At 46.0% G+C, this 23,700-nt stretch overlaps 1 protein-coding gene across 1 annotated transcript; it reads right to left on the bottom strand.

The window, feature by feature from the left end:
* Positions 1–2,294: 2,294 nt before the first annotated feature.
* On the bottom strand, positions 2,295–20,833 carry CAPN14 (calpain 14; the record flags this gene model as incomplete). Its single annotated transcript, XM_033838198.1, is given in 15 exon segments — positions 2,295–2,496; positions 2,847–2,963; positions 3,607–3,685; positions 4,346–4,414; positions 6,070–6,134; positions 8,662–8,719; positions 10,011–10,042; positions 10,045–10,066; positions 10,568–10,604; positions 12,127–12,330; positions 12,564–12,570; positions 14,763–14,930; positions 15,979–16,142; positions 17,184–17,258; positions 20,652–20,833. Coding segments are annotated over 15 exon segments (1,374 nt in total), but the record flags the coding sequence as incomplete, so codon positions are not given.
* Between the last annotated feature and the right edge of the window lie 2,867 nt (positions 20,834–23,700).

Genomic DNA, 23,700 nt, shown 5'->3' with positions numbered 1-23,700 from the left:
TGGCCACTGTTCTGATTTTCTGCCTGGGTTCTGGGTTGGTAGGGACGCCAGGAAAGTGAGGGATCACTGTAGCACAAAACATCGTATATACCGACCGTCCGCTGATTAACTCTACAATGCAGCATGGATTTGTTGTTCTTCTTTGAAGTAGATCTGATAGCCCATAGGTCAGGTAAACAGACTGACACCCATCACATGCAGAAGCCCTTTAAGAAGTCGGGTGTTTTAAATTCACTGGCACCCCCCAAATCCAACCATCGGGAGATACTGTCAGCAGAAGATCACGCAGTGACCTCAGATGCCAGATCCAGCCCATCCCACCTGGACCCTGACAGCTCTGTTATGTTCTGTGCTCTTAAAAGTTCAATGTACCCCCGCCCCACCCCCAGACAGTTAAAAGTTAGCCGATCCCTCTACCAGTTTATAGATGCCGGTACAGATGCCTACAAACATATCATTCCCTCTTCAGGTCTTAAAACCTAGACTATTACCCCAAATGTGAGAACGCGGCATGTCTAAGGTCATTTAAGTTGGACACCTGTGGAGTCAGTATCGTATAAAGGAAAGAACACCAAGCCTGGAATCAGATTGCTTAGATGACGTTTCTGCTTGTGACAAGGTCGTGGTCACAGGGAAAGAGCTGGTCTTGACAAGTCCAAGGCAATCTTTCTGCCTCGCTGCTTCCCTCTTTGTATGCTGCCCGTCCAAAGGGGAGATCTGCAGAAAAGAAATCTTACCAGACGAGAAAGTGATGGCTGGAGACACAGTCCTGAAGAGCTGTGGGTGGGTTGAGCATGGGTTGGTCTCAGCCAAAGGCCACCCTTGGGCCATATGCAGAGTCCTCGGTGAGGGCCAACGAGCGTCCAGGCTTCTCAGGAGCACAGAGTCATCATCGGCCACTGGAATGATGAGGAAGAAAATTATGATCTATTCAGACCCATCTCTGACATTCAGTTGAGGATGCTTCATTTCTCAGTCACCAGGTCCTAGAGCCTGATGCAGGACTTGGGGCCTCCTCCCCCATCACTCCTGGGAAGCCATACAGGACATTAATGGAGAGCTTAGCCAGAAGGACCACACCATCCCATAGTAAGTATAAATCAACCTGAAATACAATCAACCTTGACTTCCCTTGGCGCCTGTGAATGATGATAGCCAAGATGCAGGCTGATTCTATATTCAATTCTCAATGCAAGTTTCCCCCATGAATTCAATTTGGCGTGCTTGTGACAGCAGTGTGCAGGTGTGCGGGCCGACGGGGTAGCAGAGATCCAACAGAGCACAGTCTACCTGTTTACATTTGTGGGCCCATTTGTCTGACAGCTTTATGTGGGTGTGATGAACGGTCCCTCTAACTCACATAGGGGGGAACCTCTGGGGAAACCACTCCCCGGGCCAGTTACATAAAAATGGTGATGCTGGTGATGATGAAGATGAGAATGGTGAAGTTACCAGCGGGGTCAGAGAAAAGCCCAGAGTGAAATTCCAGCAAGTTGGCTGCCACTCCCTGTAGGCCTCCTCGATGGCCTTGAGGATCTCCTCAAGGAACCAGAGGTGGTCAGAGCTGGAGAGAACGTTAGACATCACCCAGCCAGCTCATCTCGCACACAGGGAAGCCGAGGCCCAGAGATGCAACGCGATGTGCTGACAGTCCCACAGGTGGTTACGAGGGGTGCTGTGGCTTCACCTTGGGTCTCAGTCCAGCTCTCTTGCCATGATAGCACGTTGCTTTCTAGGAGCCTCTGCTCGAGCTGTGAGCTGCCCTGCGTCAGGAGCCACTCTGATGGCTGTCCTGCTCTCTCAGTGCGGAGTATGTCGCCATGGAAGGATCGCTAGGGATCACGTGTCCTTGGGGATCTGTGATTGGGTACGGGCTCAGAAGTTCTAATCATTGCCCCTCCACCTGCATCCCACCTTCACACTCAAATATGGGAGTGATTGAGGGTAGATACACGTTGAGGGTCCCTATATCTTAGAAGCTTATTCCATAAACTGAACATCCGAGGTCAAGGAAGAAACCCCAGCTTTTATGAGTCTCTTTCTAAGCAGCCCAAACGGAGGATGTGTTTTCGACAGAAAGGGCGGATGATTCAACTCCAGACTCCAGTGTCTCCACATCTGGCCCATGGCAGGTGCTCAGTAAATCTGTGCAGCTTGAACGGAAGGGGAAGACAGCCAGTGTCAGACACAGAGCTGTTTTCTCCTCAGCGTATCACCGCATTCATTCAACAAACACTTGTACCTTCACATATGCCTGGCACACAGTGGGTGCCCAGTCATATTTGATGCACAAATGAATAAGTGCAATGAATACAGTGCTCCATCGTGCACTCAGCAGAACGAAGGGCACTCAGAACCCTTCTCCTTCACAAGCCCCTGAACCGGCAACGGCCACTGCTCCCTAAGATGACATGAATCGACCCCGTGGAGAAGGTCTTACTTCTGGCTTCTGGAGGTATATCCCTTTGCCATCTTGGGTCAAGTTTTGGAAGACGTCTGTGAAAATGCAGTAGAAAAGAACACAGCTAATGCGTGTGTATGTGTTGGAAACAAGAGGGACTAGCTCCTCCCATACGTCCCCTCACCCAGGAAGCCAATTTCGGCCTCTGTGCAATCACACGCGCCACACTTGTTCTAAGCGAGCTGCTTCACACCTTGGCCCTGGAGCAGACAGGGCATAAGTTAGTTCGGGTAGATGCAGCTAGGTTTCACAGGCACAGAGCCAGCGTTCCCCAGAGCTCCCTGCACTGGCAGCAGTCCTCTCTCGTGCTTGAACTGGGGACAGGTGGGCAATCCACGAGGAGAGCAGAGGAAGCCCGGGCCCTCCCTCCTTCCCCCCAGCTCACCCTGCATGTTCTCCACATGCAGCATCAAGCGAATAGAGCTGACGAAGGCCATCTGGAGGTCAGGGCCGCCGTAGCAGATGAGCATCAGCTGGCAGACGTCATCACTGAGCGCGATTCCTGCATTGAGCAAGGGTTCCCACCCTGGGTGCCGGAAACCTCATATCCAGCTCCCCTCCCACCTGAGGCCCCTTAAATTGTCCCTCCACTTCCGGGACCTGAATCCTAATAGCCTAAGATCTTCTTTTACGCGGTTCATTGTGAATTTTTCAATTATTTAGCCTATTAATTTTATTGTCTCTCCATTCTCCATCCCTGTCCCCTAGGCAACCAGCATGAGGATCTTTTCATCACGTGGGTTACTGGCCTTGAAGGCAGGAGGCAGTCTGCTTAGTGGTCAAGAGCATCTATCTGCCTTGGCGTCTGGGAGTCCTGGATTTAAGCCCCAGGCAAGTTAACTTCTCTGAGCTTCAATTTCTTCCTCTGTGCAGTGGGGATTAGAACAGGGTGTTGGCAAAGATTAAATGCGAGTATACATGTGCCAACCCTCAATAAACGTTAGCTGTGATCATAGTGATAATAATCAATGGTTTAGTTATTCACAGATCCTGGTCTTTGGGCCTCTGAACTCGGGGAGTAACCCTACTCATTAGAAGAATGCAGGACGCCACACACCCTGCCCAGCACCACTCACCCCCGCCGCCCCATCCCCTGCCTGGTGTGCGCCCTGCAGCATCACCTCCCCACCCGCCTCCAGGCCTACCTGTGTCCCTCATGGCAGCCCGCAGCTGGGCCCAGTTCAGGCATCCTGAGCAGTTAGTGCCTTGCTTGTGGAAAACCTCCTGCGAAGAGCCCACACCAAAGGCTAAGGAAGCCAGGCGTTTCCAAGCCCCACCTGAGAGCCCTCACACGCCAGTGTCAAGGCTGCAGGACTGCTGAGTGTGAGGCTCCACCGGTAGGCCTGGCTGCCTAGACAAGAATAGGGCAGGGGGTCCCTGTCAGGATCCCACCTCCTCTCCCAGTTCTCCTTAAGGCTTGTGAGAGTGGGCGGTCTTTCTGTTACGGGGGATGGAGAGTCTTGGTATAGGTAAACGTGCCTAATCTGAGCACGCCATCCAAATTTTGAAGGGCTTCCAACCTTATGACTCAGGAGACGGGAGGAGAGTTGTGAGTAATGATTGGAAAAGTAGGAGGGAGCCAATTTATGAAGGACTCTAAATGCCATGCTAGGGAGTGTGAACTCGACTGACGGCCATGGGGAGTCTCAAAACATTTTTAGTAAGGAAGCGATGTGATCAGATGTCGCTTTAAAAATTTAGAAGACTATTGCAACAGGCTCTCTGAGTTTGGGAGAGAAAGGAGGAAACACTAAAAGGACATTAGGGAAGATTAGGTGAGTGGTTGGGCTGAAAGGGCTGAAAGGGAGAGGGGTACCTTATAGTTTTGCAGAATTGCCATTTCTGCACTGTCCCGTGGGAGGCGTGGTGAACACTTGTTCTTACCTGATAGAGCATCAGCTGCTTCCACGGGTCCCCGAATTCCTGGATACTCACGGTGCCGGACGCATTAAGCTGATAGCAGGGTTAAGGTCAAAGCCGCCAGGGGAGTTTTGTCCACACCTCTGGAGGCAGTAATGGGCCCTCCACACAGCAATGTGCAATTTGGGACACCCCATTCAATGTTAGCTATCCCTAGCTGGCCTCCCTTGACTGCTCAGTGCAGCCCAGGGCTCCCTGGCCCTTACTAGGAAAGGACAGAATGAGCTGCAACACAGCAGCACTGAGAGGAGAGGATGGTCTGATGATGGTGATGATGACAGTTACCACTTAGTGAAGCAGGGTATTCTGACATGGCCAATCTGATGCGATTTAAATAAAAAATAGTAACTCTTTTTCTCACTGTTGTCAAAACCAACTCATGGAAGGAGTCAGGCACAGGGCGGCTAAGGATGCCTCTTATATTTAGTCATTTTAGGAACGGTTAAAAGCTGAACGCTTAGCCCTGTAGACCACGTCCAAATACCCCCGCATCAGAGAGACTGGCTCAAAAACACCATGACACACCACCTCTCTTTGAGCCCTGATGGTGGGCCTAGCACTGAGCTATACACTTGACCTATGGAACTTCATTTTCACCTAGTAGGTGGGGTAGGTACTAACTCCTCCCTCTTATGGATGAGGAAATGAGGGCTCAGAGAGCATGATCTTGTCCAAGTTCATACAGCTGCTGACAAGGCTGGGACCTGCCCCAGTGCCTGCATACCTGACCACCATCCCACACTGCCCGCAGCCTCTGCAAAGTTTCTGCCAACATTCTTTATATTTGCAACCCCTCTCACAGTATCCATTCTATGTGCCTCTCTGTGGCGTGGGTAATTAAACTCCGAACAACTTAAGGCAGAGGGTTTGCTAGAAAAATGACAGTGTTGAGAACGAGGAAAGCTGATTTCGCGGCACGTCACGGAACTCCCCAAGCTCTGGTTTCCTGATCTGTAAATGGGGGCAGCGGCTGCCCCATCACCAAATGGAAAACTCAGGACCCTGAGGCTCTTGTAAAAGCTTCTTGTAACCTGGAGAATTGTTACTAACCGCCACCCTGCAGCTGCCTCATCCTCGCTGTCAGGAAGTAAGCTTATTGTTATTAATAACAATATTGATCACTTTTTGATGACAGTTCTGTCCTAAGCACTGTACGTGGGTTATCTCATTTGTATTCATATACAAATCTTACAGAATAGGTTTCATTTTGGGGTTGTTTTTTTTTTTTGTATTTTGGCTGCTCTTTTTTGGGTCTTCGTTGCTGCTCACGGGCTTTCTCTAGTTGCAGTGAGCGGGGGCTACTCTTCGTTGCGGTGCACGGGCTTCTCATTGCGGTGGCTTCTCTTGCTGCGGAGCACGGGCTCTAGGTGCACGGGCTTCAGTAGTTGCGGCGCATGGGCTTAGTTGCTCCGTGGCATGCAGGATCTTCCCAGAGCAGGGATAGAACCTGTGTCCCCTGCATTGGCAGGTGGATTCTTAACCACTGTGCCACCAGGGAAGCCCCAGAATAGGTTTTAATACCATCTCTGTGCTGCACATGAGGACCTGGGGCACAGTGAGGCTAAGTGACTAGTCGGAGATCACAGACCTAGTAAGTGCTAGGGTTGGGATTCAACCCCAGGCCGCCTGGCTCCAGGGCAAAGCTCTCTAACAGCAGAATGCATCCTCCCACAAACCCAAAAAGATACATCCAGTAGGGCCAGGATCCCCTGGCAGGCCTCGAGGCTGAAGACAGGCTGTTCGCTCCTTAGACCTGTGAAGGAACGGAAAGAGTCTGCATGGGCGTGGCCCCAGGGCTGCATGGCCCTTTTCTGAACAGGAAGGGGCAGTGCTGCCTAGGCTGGCCATAGGGCCCAACGACCACCATTTACGTTGGGGCAGGAAGAATGAGAACAGTGGAGACAGAGAGAGAAGGCTTAGAGGGGATTCCTACATCCCAGTAACACAGTAAAACCCTGCAGAGAACATTCTGGTTTTGCTTCACAGTAGGTCAGATGAACATGGCCCTGTGTATCGGAGGGCTGGGATGGGGGCAGACAGGACGATAGAGTCACAGGCTCCCCAGTCTGAAAGGGCACCTTTTTCAAGCTCCCACCCAAACTGGAAGACAATCTCAGATGTCCTGACAGATGGCCTGTCGGTTCTGGGAGCTCACTTTTTCACATGGAACCATAGCTCCAAGTCAGGAGAAACTTCTCCTGTTAATTCCAAGGGAAGCGCCTGTAAAACTCACTCACTAGTCCTAGTTCTACCTCCAGAAAAGCATAAACAGGTATTTGTCCCCTCTTCGACTCCTCCCCTCCATTCGAAACATCTAAACATTTCTCCATCGGTTCCCCAGATGATATGGTTTCTAAATCCTCACCTCCCTCTTCTACGCACTTTGCTTTGCGAGCGTCTCCCTAAAATGTGGTACCGAGACTGGAACGCACTCCTGCAGATGCAGGTGGATTAAGCAGAGTACAGTGGGTCTATCACTTCCAAAATTTTCAGTCCACATTTCCCAAATGAGGTTCCCAGGGAGACGTTTTGCAGAGAAAGGGTTTTGAGTTCAAATCCATTTGAAATATTCTGTATCTATGACCCTTGTCTGCATCACCGTGTACCTTAGCACGTGATCCGTGTACAGGAGCCAATGTTGAAATTTTGTTTAATGCAGAATTTCCTAAGCACCATTGACCGTAGAATCGAACCCATTTTACTTCATGGAACACTTACTAAAACCTCTCGGTTTCTAACATTTCTCGGAACACAATTTCAAAAACACACACTAAATGCTTCCATTAAATACCGCCTGAATTTGGATTCCCTTATTTAGCAGCAACTTGAAACTATTAGCACATGTTAAGCTCAAGGTCAACTAAATTAACCAGATAGCTTTCAAATTAACTGCCACAAAGATGAGGTCTCTTCTCTTAGGAACTTGTGCAACTGATTTTTTAAATATTATAAAATGGCAGATTTTAATTATCACCCTGACTACATTTCATCTTTTGGGCTTGGGCACAGCTTGTGGTGAACATTCTGAATTTTAATTCTGTTGGCTATTATATTAATTATTCCTCCCAGTTCTGTGCCCTCTGCAGATCTGATAAGCCTGCATCCCATGTCTTCTTCCAAGACATTGATAGAAGTTGAGGAAGTGTAAGGGGACCAAGGGCAGAATACAGAGACTCTCAACTAAATACTTAAAACGTATAGGCTCTGACCCATAACATAGAATTATCTCTCTGGGTTCATATTTATATAACTCTTGGGATGATGATAAAACTTGTGAATCATATTGCAAATTTCCAACCCACATTTCATCATTTATTATGGGAGACTTTACCAACTATTTTGCCAAAAGCTATAGCAGCTCTCTGATCTATCAACCAGAAACCCTCTCACAGGAATAAATGAAAGCAATGTGTCCATCCATTCTTTCCAAGGTCATTTTGCATACTTGTGATTAATGCCTTAAAAATTTAAATGTGCAGAAGCCATCTCTTTTACATTTTTTTTGGTTTTTGAGGAGGTGTAGGGAGGGGCTGCATCTCACATTGTATAATTTCTAGAGTCTCCCTTTCTGGCTCTTTTATGATACCCGAGTTTGGCTTTGAGAAACCATCTGGAAATTATACAGTTTCTGAGTGTGTTTGGGTTTGAAATCTTGGCTTCATGTAAAGGAGAGGCAATCACATATTTCAGGTAGCAAATACCCTTTAATTGTTTGGTTTACTTTTTTTCAAAATCATGTTTTTCTCACTCAAAATACTTTTATATGGGCTTTAAGCTTTCCTGATGATTTATCCCAAGCTTCATACAAAGGCATCCACACCGCCCATCTGCAGTTCTCCTTCGTGATGTGCTCCTATCAGATTTCTGTGGGTTAATCAATTTAACTATGAGCTCATCAGAGAGCTCTCTGGTAAGCTAGTCGATACTTAATATTTATTTGCCGGGTTGAGAAAATGAATGCCTTTCTTCCACATGGACTTTATATGCCAAGGAAGAACTATTCAGCTATTCTTCTCAAATTAGCAAACTAGCAGAAATCTTCATTTTCACTGCCATCTATCTTTACACACTCAACTAAGCAAAAAAAAAAGAAACAATTTTCTAAGCTGCATAAATTCCTCTACCTCTTTGTCAGACCACACGACCCACCCTGGTATAAGACACAGCTCCTGGGGCGACCCGTGGGCATTCACATGTCCCACCAGGAGAAAGAGAAATAGACCCAGAGTTCAGAAAGGTTGTGACCCCTGAGTCCTACAGGATGACTCTGAAATACTCACCTGCCCAGGGCATGTGGTTCAGGATCTTCTGCAGTTGGACTGCATTTATTTCTGGATGCTGGAGCAGAAGCAGAGTGGTAGAAGAGAATCATCACTGCTGAAGGCTCGTTAGATGCAGAGGGCCCACAGCTAAAGGGGGTTGGGAAAGGCCTCTCCCACATCTGCTCAGGGTGGCACATATGCCATTTCTGGGCAGAATAACTGATGCCATTTTCCTGCACATAAGGAACATGACTAGACGTATAATTAAATCTGGAATTTCATAAGAACTTCTACAACAGTTTAACTGGGTGCCAAGTTCAGAGCACCCCAGCAGGGCAGGACTCTTAAGAGGTAGACTAATAGCAGTGATTCTCAAACTGGGTTCTATAGAGATGCTTTGAAAGTTCAGCAGTTGGGTTTCAGTTTTATTACTAATAAACTATCCTTAGCCAAGAGTCCAGATTTCCATTGTAGAGTTCAGAAAAGCAACCCTTTACATGAACATTTAACTTTAGAACATATTAATGCAATATAAGTACCATAAATTTGAGCTTATAAAATGGCTGTACGTTATCTGTTCATATTTATCTGTTTTATATATGTTAGGTAGAGGACTGCCGCAGAAGATGTTTGGAAACCCCTGGTATGGAGGAAAACTTTTATAAACAACACACATAAGATTCTGATGTATCCTCTCTGATGACATTAAGCAAAATGCCAGTGGTGAAGATGAGAGAAGACGGGAGGGCTGTTACTAACACAGGCAGTTCATGTTCTTCCAGTTGTAATGACATCACTCAGATGTCAGGCCCAGATTTCTTGCCCTGTTTCTAAATGTATTTCGCATCCTTCAGGTTAGGGACGGGGTGGCCTCTTGCTGGTGCTCAAACCTGGGTCAGCCCAAGGAAAGAACTGGAAGGGACCAGGAGGGTAGGCTTCCTCCTCCCCAATGCCTCTTACCAGTTCTACCCCCACCAACCCACCCACGGGGTCTTCTCCCTGGGCGTCCCTCCCCCAGACCCCCCAGGGCTCATCATTGCCAGGCTCCACCCACACCTCCCAACACTGAGTCTCACCTCTGCCATATTCCATTGTCACAGGGATTAAAAATTAAAGTTGTTTTTCCTACAACAAATCAATGTAGCGTCCAAGAACGGATATGCATTTTACAGGAGCCTTCTGGAAACAACAGCTCTGCTCATTTGTCTAAAACCTTGAGGGCTTTCATAGAAAGTGGCAGTTTGGGGACTAGAAAGCCTTAAATCACAATTTAGACACAGGGTCAGGCAGATGCAAACCCACCCGCCATGGGATTATAGGCTCCACAGCGTGCCCTGCTCCTTGCTACCCGCCTTGGTTCAACTTACCTTTTCAAAGAGTTGGGTGAAGAATTCATCCTGCCCTCCATTTGGTCTACGGTCTCCTATAGGAACAGACACACAGAAGGACTTGGTCATTCCCCTGGACGAATGGACTCTCGTGCACACACTAATGTGCTCACGGCTCCCAGGCCTCTGAAATCTGTGAGTCTGACCTTGAGTGCTGGTTTAAATGTTTTACCATAGCACTCACCCACATCCCTGTTTCTCCAGTCGTCACTGGCTTTGGGGAAGTAGCAAACTGTGAAAGGGGCAGAAGAAACACCGGGTAGAGAGAAACAGAAGGACATGGAGGTGTGACTCCTGCATCTGGGGCTCCGGGCCTTCAACGCCAAGGACCTGACCAGAGGGCAGTTATTTTGGTGCAAAAACAGCAGAACCTGCATACTTCTAGGGCACGATAGATAACATACTATGTGCGCCATAGAGTAGGGCCTGCAGGATCTGCAGACCTCTTCCCCGGACCCCTGAATGTGAGGGGAGAAGCCCCCTTTCCCAGCTCTGTAAACAGTTCCCATCATGTGGAATTCCACCTGACAACCCACCTTAGGGAAGACGACACTTGAATTGCGGCCAATTTCACTGAGGGGGGAGAAAAGACCGAATTACTTCTTGGGGATCATTTTGGGAACGTTTTGACCAATATTCTCCCACCCCTGGGAACTCACCTTCCCAGTTCCTTAGCTGACGCCCCACTTGCCCTTGAAGTGTGCAGTCTGGCACAGGGCTCGGCACACGGCTGTACCTCTCCACGTGCCCTGTGTTCTCACCCCACGGCCTTTGCTCAAGCAGAACCCTCCTCCCCATGTGCCCTTTCCTTTCCCCGCCCTCATCTAACTACTCCCACTCATACGTTCAGACTCAGTGGTCTCACAAGGCAGTGAGGCCTGGGACCAAGATAAACTATCTATGCCCGAAATATGATGGAAAAAGAACTGGGTTCTAAGCACTGAAGGGCTGTCATGTCAGAACAATCATAGGCAAAATACAGGCTTACCTCATTTCACTGTGCTCCGCGTTAGTGCATTTTTTTACAGATTGAAGGTTTCTGGCAACCCTGCATAGAGCAAGTCTATGGGCGCCATTTTTCCAACAGCATTGGCTCACTGCCTGTCTCTCTGTCACATTTTGGTAATTCTCGCAATATTTCAAGCGTTTTCATTATTATATTTGTTACTGTGATCTTTGATCAATGATGTTACTATTGCAAAAAGGTTCTAACTCACTGAAGGCTCAGACAATGGTTAGCATTTTTTAGAAGTTTTTTTTTTTTTTTTTTGGGCGCACAACTCGGCATGCAGGATCTTAGTTCCCCAACCAGGGATCCAACCTGTGCCCCCTGCAGTGGAAGCGCAGAGTCCTAACCACTGGACAGCCAGGGAATTCCCGAGTATTTTTTAATTAAGGTATGCACATTGTTTTTTTTAAGACATAATGCTATTGCACACTTAATAGACTACAGTACAGTGTAAACATAATTTTTATATGCCCTGGAAAACCAAAAATATCCTGTGACTCTCTTTAACACAGTATTTGCTTTATTGCAGTGGTCTGGAACTAAACCTGCCATATCGCCGAGGTAGGCCTGTAATAAGTTTGGCTGGGATGAGTGTATATTGATTCGTCTGAGCCTGATGGTTGATGACAGCCCCCCTCAACTGAACAAACCCTGTGCATCTCTTAGGAATCACCACGTCCTTGAGGCCACCCCTGCTTCCCCCAGGACCATGGAAGGGCGGCTCAGATGCTTCTCCTTGGTGCTCTCCAAACACCCTGGACAGATAAACGCTTACCCCAGACACACCATAACATAAATAACTGTTCATACGTCCATGTCCTTTCCAGCCTTTGAGCCCCTGGAGGGCAGGGGCCAGACCTGTTCTAGCTTTTTCTCTCTACGTCCAGCAGAGTGTTCATTTGTTAGAAGGAGAGCGGGGAGGAAGAAGTGAGGGATGTCTCCGCGCAGACAGCTGCCCTGCTCTCCTGCTCACCCTGTCCCCTGTGTTGGTCACAGAGACCCCCGTCCTCCGCCATTTTCGCCTCACCCTGCCCCCCTCCCCTGGCCCGAGTGGACCCCAACCTCCGGGAGAGGCCTGGACCTTACTAAAAGACGCGCTTCCTGGAGAAGACTCTGAGGACGAACTCAGACTCCTGGCGGGACTCAGATGTGCAGGGCACAGTGACGTATGTCCCAGGCTCCAGCCACAGCTCCCGACTCACTTCCTTCTCTCTGAGAAACGTCTCAGGCCAATTCAGGGGAGCATTTTCCCAGAAGAACTTGGGAGGCAGTCTCCTCTGGTCATCATAGCTCTGTGGGTAGAGGACGGGCACCTTTGCTGGAACCCTACATGAGGTTGAATAAATATGTCGACTGATTTGACTTTGTGTTAAAAACAATATCATACACAAGATGAGGTGAGGAATGTCACTGTGTCTGCACTTTCCACTTTACAGTTGAGGGTCTGAAGTTCAGACAAGTTAGGTCATCTGCACAAAGTCACCTAGCGGGTAAGAGTCTCAGCCAGGATTGGAATTCAGGACAGCTGAGCTCCAATGTCCACATTCTTGATACTTCCTGAAGCTGCCTCCATGTATGTGCTACCATTTCAAGGTTGATCATGACATGATTATGCTCATAGGTACAGACGGACCACCAGCCATCTCCCATACAGATTAACTGGATACTCCGTGTCATCTCAGTGAAAGCAGCCTCTTAAAGAGGAAAGAGTACTGGCCAAAGCTCAGAAGACCCAGATCAGAGGTCTGGTTTGTGTTTTGTTTTATCTCTTATTTTTATTCTCTCTTTCTCTCTCCCTCTCTCTTTTATATCCCCCTTTGGCCCTCTTTTTCTCTCTTGCTTCCTCTTCCCTTGGCTCTCATGCAGGGCTATGGAGGGAGGGGAGATCCATAGGGGGGATGCACACAGTTGCTGCTGAAGACACTACCCACCACATAAAGACATTTCCCAGATTCCACTTAGGGCTGGGGAAACAAAATGTATCTCTTGGTGATACATGCTTTCTTTATTGAGACAATGAGAACTAGAAAATCAGCCCTTTGCTGTCTTTGCCCTGGCTGCCAGGAATCTCAGAACTAAACTTTATAATCAGCTGCAGTAGCTGTTCTAGGTTTAGTGCTCCTGGTAGAATTAACTGCTTCCCTATCTCTCATCTATTTATAACTTTTTTCTTGCCTTTTGAATTCTGTAACTGGTTCATAGTTTTGTTCTGTTTATACTTTTTATTGTAGGTTGACCCAATTCTATTTAGGAATAGGCTTGATATAAATAGCTTTTTTATATATGAAATAGTAGAATTTAATAGAAATTCATGGCCTTTTAGATTTGTCTGATTCACCAATGTTTATTTTGAGATCTGGCATCATTTATACTATTTCCTAGACTTTTTTTTTGAATTTTATTTTATTTTTTTATAGAGCGGGTTCTTATTAGTATCTATTTTATACATGTTAGTGTACATGTGTCAATCCCAATCTCCCAATTCATCCCACCACCACTCCTCGACGAAATAACTTTTTCTTTTAAAATTAATCGGCACCTTTGGGAGCGCTCAGTATTCCCTCGGGAGGAAAACAAAAAACCCAACCAAGCCAAGACACCCAACGCAGAATGGTTTCTTTACAAAAACCCTTTCACTCAATTCAGTCCAATCTGAGAAAATTAAGTGTTTCACTCCTGTTTTCTTTGGGAAACAAAGAATATCTGCCACCCTTCAGAGGCTGGGATAGCTCAGGCCTTCTTAACTGATCCCTCTAGGCTGCCACCGCAGCTGAAACACAGAGCTGTTGCTGTCCTCTGCCTGTGTTTCTGTTTTGTTTTCCCAGCCTTTGTCCCTCGTCCCCTAGTAGGTGGGCTGCATGGGCTCCTGATGTCCCATCTGTTATAGATCTATTTTATTATGGGCTTCAGAACTCAGGCAAGATTGTGATTTTTCCTTCTTCCTACGTTGTGACAGTCTTCAATATTAGCCCTAAGTATTTATGTAGGGATTTAATCGATTCTAAAATGTATCGGTTCTACATCAGGCTCAGACCTGTCTATGGAGGTGTAAGGACTTTGGGGGGCCCTTGGATAAAAACAGCAGATGCTCTTTACTTGCACACACAGAGGCAGTTGGCATTATTGCCAGACCTTCCCGTGGCTCCTTACATAAGGCTGCTGCAGTCTCAGTGAACCCGGGACATCACTCCCTACCAGGGCCAGCCTGGCAAGTGTGCAACTCACCTTGCTCATCTGAAAAACAAAAAAGAGAGGCCTCATTAGGCAGTGAATCCATCTCTTTCACAAGCATGAATTCTATTGGAGGCTGGTATACAAGAAGACTCTACCCAGAGGCCACTTCCCCTCCCATAAGACTTGCTGTTCCAGCCAGTGACATTTTAATCCATCATCAGAAATCCTGGATAAAGGTGAGGCAAGGTAAGCTTGGCTTTTGGGGAGGGGCAAAGGGAACTAGAATTAATTGTACCAACTGTGTGCCAGGCACAATGATAAGCACTGCTACACGATCTTCTTTTACTCCACCTTTTGCATAAATATCATTGTCCCCATTTTACAGATGTAGAAACTGATGTTCAAATGCAAGAAGGTGGCTTGTTCTAGATCACACATTCCCAAGGATTTGCACCCATGGTAGACAGAGAAGGATGTAGGTAGACAGAGATGGATGGTAAAGAGGACCGGAAACAGGAAGAAAGGATAGGACTCCACGAGAGGCCCACCTACCCTGAAGAGGTAGAAGCCAATGGCGAGGTGAGGCTTCTTGTTGCGGTGCCTGTGCCTGGGCTTCCGGAGCAGGGACACCAGCACACTACAAGGCATCTGGAACCTCTTGCCCTCCTGGGGCCTCCAGACCGACAGCAGGAACTTAGGGTTCTTCCAAAATGTGTCTGGGGCAGAACATAGCCAAGGTAAGACAGGCTCCCCTAGCCTCCTGCTTGCCAAACCACAGAGAGGAGCACAGACCCAGGGTGCTGCCCCGGGATTCCCACCCAAGGTCCACCGGACAGAGCTGGGGTCCACCCGGACAGAGCTGCACATAAGCTAATGCTTGGTCCCCGTTAAAATGCTGCTCCCCTGGGACCACAGGCACATTCTCTTCAGTTAGTTAACAGTCACTGACCCAGGCAGTGAACATCTCCAGGACACAAAGTCTGTGCCAGGCAGTGTGCTGGGCAAAAGCTACAGTGGAGAGTAACTCTCAGGTCTGTGTGTCCATAGAAAAACCCGAGGTGGAAGAGGTGGGAGGGAAGGGGCAGAGCTGTGGGGACCAAGCCTTAGCTTATGTGCAGATTCAGCCTTCGGGGGGACACTGTGGGGGAGATGAAGGCAGAGCCAGGGCCACCCGGGCCCCGCCGAGATCTTACCCCCTTCACATCTTTCCTACCCAAGAGACGGCCCATTGTGGAGAAAGGGACACAGTCCCCAAACCTCTCCACTTGGAGAATGTATACGCTTTCATCTCCTATACCTGATGACCTGGGAATCCTTGATTTTGTTTCTCTACCAAACTCTAGGTAAGGAGGGCCTGATACATACGATATAAATACTATTTCAATCCTGCCTGTTATGGGGTGGTTACTTCAGCATATCAGTGACCTTATCCTAAAACCACAGAAAGATGTGACCCAACCTTCTACTATGCCTGTGCGCCTGTGGCCGCCTGGTGCCGATTAGGAAAGGGAACCCTCTGGAAAGATACACCCCCAAGAGGTAGGCAGCCTGACTGAGAATTCTACGCCCTGGTGCAAATTAGGACAAACGTGCCCCATCTTCCTGGTTCACGTAGCCCGGGGCCAGCGCACGCAGCTTGGCCAGCAAAGCCCCCTCACCTTCAGCCAGGGGCCCTGGGCAGCGGCTCTGTCTGCAGCCCCACCTTTGCCTGGAGAAGCTGCCCCTTTAGACCCAAGAGCCCCTGTCTCCTGTGCACAGGCTCACCTTGGGGTGACTTTGTCGGGCCACCAGCCGTGGTCCCTTTCTCCCATCTCCCCTCCAGCATGGTGTACGACCACTTCTGGACCACCTCCTGACTCAGCAGGTCTGGGCTCAGTTTACAGATGACCAGAAGCATGAAATGTGCTTTCAAGTCCTGCAGTGTCATCCTGTGTAGAGGACGAAGGAGATGACATCCAGTCATGAGGACCAGAAGGGAGGCTGCAACTAAGTAACGGGCCTCCCAGCCCTCTGCTGGACCCAGGGCCCCAGCCTCCACACCGCCATGCAGAGCTGAGCTGGCTTTGGACCCATGAGACTGGGGCTGGATGGACCAGTGTGACGGTCCATCTCGGGCAGGTGGTGCTACCAAGAAACCCCACCCTGTGGCTGGAAGAAGCCTCCAACGATGGCTACCTGAGGGCGATGTTCTTGGGCCACTGATGGTGGTGATAAAGTGGAATTGGGGCATTCATAGCTAGTCAGTTGATTTATACATGTTCAATAAGAATTGCACAAATCAGTTCCTCATCATCAATTGATAAAAATCTTCACCCCAATTGGCTAACGTTGTGCCCCAAGGCGTGTTGTCTGAACCAGCTCAGTTTACTATCTGTAAACAGAAATAATAGTATTTGCAGGACTCTTGAGTTCAATGACCACTTACTTAAAGAGCGAAAGGGACACAGCAGTCTGAAAAGGATGGGTACAGGGAGAGGAGGGACAGCGTGGGAGTTAATAGTAAGGGTGAAAAGTGGAAGGAACGGGGAACAGGTGGGTCTCATGTCAGACACCCAGAAGCAGCATCAGCTCAGGGTGTCTGGTGGCCTTTCATAAAAAGGGGTGAGAGGCTTCGGGGTGGGTGGGGGTAGTATTGCTTTGCTCTGGAGGGCACAGGTGCGGTGGTTTATAGTCGGCAAGAAACAGAAGTCAGAAAGGAGGCAGTGGCCACACCCACCCTCTGCTTTGAGCACCCGCTGAGTTCCATGCCAGGGGTCTCTGATCTCATTCCAGAGACTGTGACTGTTTGATTGCCCTGCTAGGCCATGAGCCCCTAAAGGGTCTTCTTGATCTCTGTATAAGAGATCTTGTCTCTTGATCTCTCTTGATCTCATGTATGCCTGGCATACATGAGGCACCCTGTAAACGTTTGCTGGATGGATATCCTAATGTAAGCCAGGGCATGTGCCCCAAGTCTCTGAGTCAAATACCAGAATTCCCCATCATCATCTTTCCTCAGCAGCAGAATCTTCTCCTTGAGGCTCAGTAGCTCCCACATACTTGAGCTGAAAACAGAAAAGAAATGTTTTCATGGGGAAGGAAAGGATGGAGAGGGACATGCAAGAAATTCTTCAGTAAATGCTCTATAGTGTTGCTATTTATTCTCATCTTCATACTGCTTGCAGACAATTACATCTCACATCCTCTATTATGAAAGCAACGTGTGACATTCATTCATCACTTACTCTGAGCCAAGTTCTGGGCTAGGCTCTTGACATATTTTATTTCATTTAAGGCTAACAGCAACTTTACAAAGTAGGGATTTTTATTGCCATTTTAAAGATTAGGAAACTGAGGTTAAAAGAGATTAGGTCACTTGCTTGAAGTCACAAAGTTATTGAATGTCAGAACTAGCATTGGAACCTATGTTACTATTGGGTTTTTTTCCACAGCCCATCATTTTGGACTTCTGTTTCTGGCTACAAAGGAGTAAGGCTTTCATGTACCACTTCCTCACTAGAAACAACTAAAAATGGGACAAAATACAAGAAACAACTGTTCTTGGACATTAGACAGCAGGCAGCACAGAATTGTGACCCCAAGAGGAGGGAGACAAATAAAGTGAGCCTAACATTGCCTAGACTCCTGCCTGAAACTACTTCCCTGGACAGTGACGCAGGGAAGTGGACCCACAAAGAGCCCAGCAGTCTTGCTGAGTGGAAGAGACAGAGTCTGAAGTTCAGGGAGACAAGACAGCTAGAATTTGCTGGGGAAAGTGCCCAAGAGGAGGGGGCTACTTAAACAAGGACCTCCAGAGGACTTAACAGGTGTTCCCTTGAGTCTTTGGCTAAAATAAAATCTGTCCATACATAAAATGAAATCCCACAAGACTGGACTATACACAGAACAATTTCCAGAGCTGACACCAGGCTGGAAATCATTTGAATTCCCACCAGCCAGAGTCAAAAGACCTTACAATATACATGGGGTCTTTAGTAGAGAACCCAAAGGGTCTACACCTTAGTAGTGGGGTCAAGTTAGGCCCCAACTAAAAGTTTTCCTAGAACTGTCCTAAAAGAAAACTTCAAAGTATCAAAATAATCCCTAAGCAACTAAATCTACAATGTCCAGTATCGAATAAAAAATCACTATGTATATGGGCTTCCCTGGTGGCGCAGTGGTTGAGAGTCTGCCTGCCGATGCAGGGGACACGGGTTCGTGACCCGGTCCAGGAAGATCCCACATACCGTGGAGCAGCTGGGCCCGTGAGCCATGGCCGCTGGGCCTGCATGTCCGGAGCCTGTGCTCTGCAACGGGAGAGGACACAACAGTGAGAGGCCCAAGTACCACCAAAAAAAACCAAAAAAAAACCACTATGTATATGAAGAAGCAGAAAATGTGATCCACTATCAAATCAATATCAAAAAAACAAACAACCCAATCCAAAAATGGGCAGAAGACCTAAACAGACATTTCCCCAAAGAAGATATACAGACTACCAACAAACGCATGAAAAGATGTTCAGCATCACTAATCATTAGAGAAATGCAAATCAAAACTACAATGAGGTATCACCTCACACCAGTCAGAATGGCCATCATCAAAAAATCTACAAATAAGAAATGCTGGAGAGGGTGTGGAGGAAAGCGAACCCTCCTGCACTGTTGGTGGGTATGTAAATTGATACAGCCACTATGGAGAACAGTATGGAGGTTCCTTAAAAAAGTAAAAATAGAACTACCATATGACCCAGCAATCCCACTATTCGGCATATACCCTGAGAAAACCATAAATCAATAAGAGTCATGTACCACAACGTTCATTGCAGCACTATTTACAATTGCAAGGACATGGAAGCAACCTAAGTGTCCATCGACAGATGAGTGGATAAAGAAGATCTGGCCCATATATACAATGGAATATTACTCAGCCATAAAAAGAAACGAAATTGAGTTATCTGTAGTTCGGTGGATGGACCTAGAGTCTGTCATACAGAGTGAAGTAAGTCAGAAAGAGAAAAACAAATACCGTATGCTAACACATATATATGGAATCTAAAAAAAAAAAATGGTTCTGAAGAACTTAGGGGCAGGACAAGAATAAAGACACAGATGTAGAGAATGGACTTGAGGTTACAGGGAGGGGGAAGGGTAAGCTGGGACAAAGTGAGAGAGTGGCATGGACTTATATACACTACCAAATGTAAAATAGATAGCTAGTGGGAAGCAGCCACATAGCACAGGGAGATCAGCTTGGTGCTTTGTGACCACCTAGAGGGGTGGGATAGCGAGGGTGGGAGGGAGACGCAAGAGGGAGGAGATATGGGGATATATGTATATGTATAGCTGATTCACTTTGTTATAAAGCAGAAACTAACACACCATTGTAAAGCAATTATACTCCAATAAAGATGTTTAAAAAAAAAAAGAAAATGTGATCTATGACCACACGTAAAAACAGACCTAGAAATAAGAGAGATATGATGGAATTAGCAGATAAGGACATTAAAACACCCATTATAAATGCGCTTCATGTTCTCAAGGATGTAAAGGGAACTATGGACATGATGAAGAGAAAAGTGAAAGATATTCTCAAATGGTATCTCTAGTATTAAAAAATATAATATCTAAAATGAAAACTACTCTGGATGAGACTAACAGCAGATTAGACACTATGGAATAAAGCCCATCATTTTATTTAATCCTCATCACACATCTGGCTCAAAGAAATTAAAAAGTTTGCCTAAGATCACACAGCTACCAAAATTAATTTAACCCGTCATTTTTCTCAAAGACAAGCACTTGTTTTCCTAAACAAACCACTACCAACAACGTTATGATGCTATATTTCTACACCACTTTAAAATTTATATAAATCGGGCTTCCCTGGTGGCGCAGTGGTTAAGAATCCGCCTGCCAATGCAGGGGACGCGGGTTCGAGCCCTGGTCCGGGAAGATCCCACATGCCCAATTAAGCCGGTGCGCCACTGAGTCTGCACTCTAGAGCCCACATGCCACAACTACGGAAGCCTGCGCGCCTAGAGCCTGTGCTTCGCAACAAGAGAATCCACCGCAACGAGAAGCCCAAGCACTGCAACGGAGAGTAGCCTCCACTCGCTGCAACTAGAGAAAGCCCAAGCGCAGCAACGAAGACCCAACGTAGCCAAAAAATAAAAAAATTTATATAAATCTTTGGATGCCATTTTTCCACATAGACCCAGTCCCTCTGACAATTCTCTTTATTAATGTATAATAAATAGAGTGTAGTACATTCTATCAGGAGTAATATTCCACTTATTTTTCTGAGCCTTCATTTTTTCATCTGTAAAAATGATTAAGTGATAATGCATATGTGAAAATGTCAAAAGCACGCATGTGAATTTGTGTGCCAAAGGCAGCCTCCTTTGCAGCCTTTACCTACCCCGTGCTCACCTCTCCCAGCCAGTCTCAGAAGTTCACCTGTCACTCCAGTCTCCTTTCCATTCCACTCTTCCCCAGGGGTTCCGCAGCTTGACTAGGTAGGCAGGTCCATGTTTGGAGGTCACCTGTATAAAATGAGAACCAGTCCAGGTGGCTGGGCTGAGTGCCAATAGCAAATGTTGCAGATATCTGGGTGAGATTCGTGCCTGCAGATGAGACCTTGAAATGAACGATCAAAGGCCCTGGGAGTTGGTAAGAGGAGAAAATGGCTCTGCTGCTCACTAGCTGTGAGACCTAAGGGAAGTTACTTAACCTTTCTGTGTGCTTTTCCTGATCTGTAAAATGAAGCCAATAGTCACATCTACTGCAATGCGTTGAATGGGTACCCTCCTCCAAAGATACGTTTACCTAGACTCTGTCAATGTGATCCTATTTGTAAAAAGGGTCTTTGCAGGTGTAATTAAGTTAAGGATCTTGGGATAAAATCACTCTGGATTAGGGTGGGTCCTAAATCCAATGACAAGTGTCCTTACAAAAGAATAGAAGGGGAAAGACACAGAGGAGAAGGGTGTGTGAAGATGTAGGCAAAGACCGGAGCTATGCATTCCAAGCTGAGGAATGCTGGAAGCCACCTAAGCCGAAATAGGCAGGAAGGATCCTCCCCTACAGCTATTGGAGTGAGTACGTTATTAAGGACACATTGATTTCAGACTTCTGCCTTTAAGAAACACTGTGAAAAATAAATTTCTCTTGCGGCAATTTGTTATGGCAGCCCTAGGACACCAATACACCTACTCATAGGACTCTTGTGAGGATTGAGCTAACATGGGTAAAGCAGTTAGGACAGTATTTATCACATATTAAGTGCTAAATTTTGTTAAATACATTTGTTAAATAAATATAAAATCATAAACATAAATATTTTTAAATATAAATTTTGTTATCTCAATATGAAAATAAAAGTTCTTGACACACACAAACATGACTGATGGAGATCTAAGAGAAAGAAGAAATCAGGTGCGAATGGAGTTGAAAAAGTCTGAAACAGAGTTAAAGGGAATTGGAGGACTTTGGGGAAGTCACACTTACACTTACAGCCAAATAAACCTGGGGTCTGAACCCAACTCTAACCATTTACTGACTCAGTTTTATCATTTCAGTTTTATCATCTACAAAATAGGGATAATATATACTTTGTAAGATTAGTGGGAAAATTCAACTATTCATTTCGTAATGAATACAAAACATTTAGTCCAGTGGCTGGTCCATAATAAGCACTCAGTAAATTGTGTTAAAATAGTAATTAAAATTATTCCGTAATGATTGCATTTAGTGCTTACCAAGAGGTCTTCGGGAAACTCTCAACCCTGGGACTGAATGTGAGCTGCCTGTCTACAGGATACCCAGGGGAAGCTCAGACTGGAGATATGAATGTTTAAGATTATTGGCATACAGATGACAACCGAAATCTTGCAAGTGGGTAATAGCACAGCAGTAGATTGGTTGTTTTTGCCCTCGCAGGGAACAGTCCTCCAAATATAATTTTTAAAATTTCAGTTCCTTAAGTTAACCATAATACAACACAGTGATTGGCTCCCTGACTGTTAACCATACCATATCAGACCACATCTGGGTTTATCCATCAGTTCACCTACACTTCATAAAAACTGTGGCGTGTGCCCTGCTCTGCCTCGTTCTAGGTACTAAGCTTCTGTTCCTCTCTCTGGGAGAATCATGACACTTCGAACTGTCATGCAAACAAAGTAAGTCATGTGTGTGAGAGCAGCTAGCATAGCGCCAGCCACGTAACAGGCTTCCAGGCAGCAGTGATTATCCTCATCTCCTACACTTGGGCGCATGCGGCTCAAACCTTATAATTATTTTTGGCACCTACATCTTAGTGTTGACTCACATCGAGTTTGCTGTCAATTCAATCTCATGTCTCACATGTTAAAACATGTGAGTTCTGTCCCATCCTGCAAAAGGAAACCCTTTGAGAAGATCCTGGTCTGAGCTTCAGTATCCTTGTGGCTATCAGTAGATATCATTTTCCAAACCTACTGCTCCTCCTGTGGTCTCAGTTTCTATTCACAGCATCACCATCTACCTAGGCTTCTCAGAAACACTCAGAGCACGTAACACAAATATGTAATTATGTATGTAGGATTCTATATACACACAAATACATGTATCTGTCAAATCTAAGAGGATGCTATATGCCAGATGCTAAGAATACTTTTTTATCTGACCCACCCCCCCAAAAAAAAAGCATTGAAAAAGATCACAACTCCCAAGCCAAGGAGGTGAAAGAAAGAAGAATCCAGATAGGTATCAGAATAGCACTGACATGGGGAACAAAAAAAGAAGGCTCCTTTTTAAAATTTCAACATTGTTTTGAAAATTCTGGCAAAATATGAAATACAATTATAAACCTAAATAGTATTAATAAAGAAGAAAAACACTAGTTGATCCTCATTTAACTGGAAAACTAAGAATGAACTAAAAAGTACTGTATGAATGAGTATTAAGTAAAAAAACTATACATTAGATAAATACTTTTTAAAGTAATGGCATTCCTCTATATAGCAATAAGCAGTTAGAAATTATCATAATAGAAATATCTTTCATAGTAACAATAAAAATATAAAATAACAGAATAATCTTAAAGGAAATTTTTTTACCTATTTGTAAACTACAGAAAGTTTACACGGATGTAAAAGAATAAGTGGAAAGCTGTATCATTTCCTTGGATTGAAAATTTAAATATTAAGAAGATGCTAATTCTCCAAAAATTAATTTATAATTTTATTGAGATTCTGATAAAAAAATATCCCAATGATCTTGTTTTGTGGGGGAGGGGAGAGACGAGGAGAAGGTAATTGACAAAACATCTTCAAAATTGACCTGGATGAGTAAACACAGAGACATAAGATTAATGTCCTTATTGTAAAAACAAGGAAACTTTTTCAAAACAATGAGAAAAACACAAAATGTTTTTAGAAAAATGAAGGATAAACAAAAATAGACAGTCACAGAAGAAATATAAGTGGCTAATAAACAAATGAAAAATTTCAAACTTTTTTGTAAT

Source organism: Tursiops truncatus, chromosome 14 (assembly GCF_011762595.2).
Source record: "Tursiops truncatus isolate mTurTru1 chromosome 14, mTurTru1.mat.Y, whole genome shotgun sequence".
Taxonomy (NCBI): Eukaryota; Metazoa; Chordata; class Mammalia; order Artiodactyla; family Delphinidae; genus Tursiops; species Tursiops truncatus.
The sequence above is the reverse complement of the archived record's forward strand: the minus strand, read 5'-3'. Positions and strand labels throughout refer to the sequence as shown.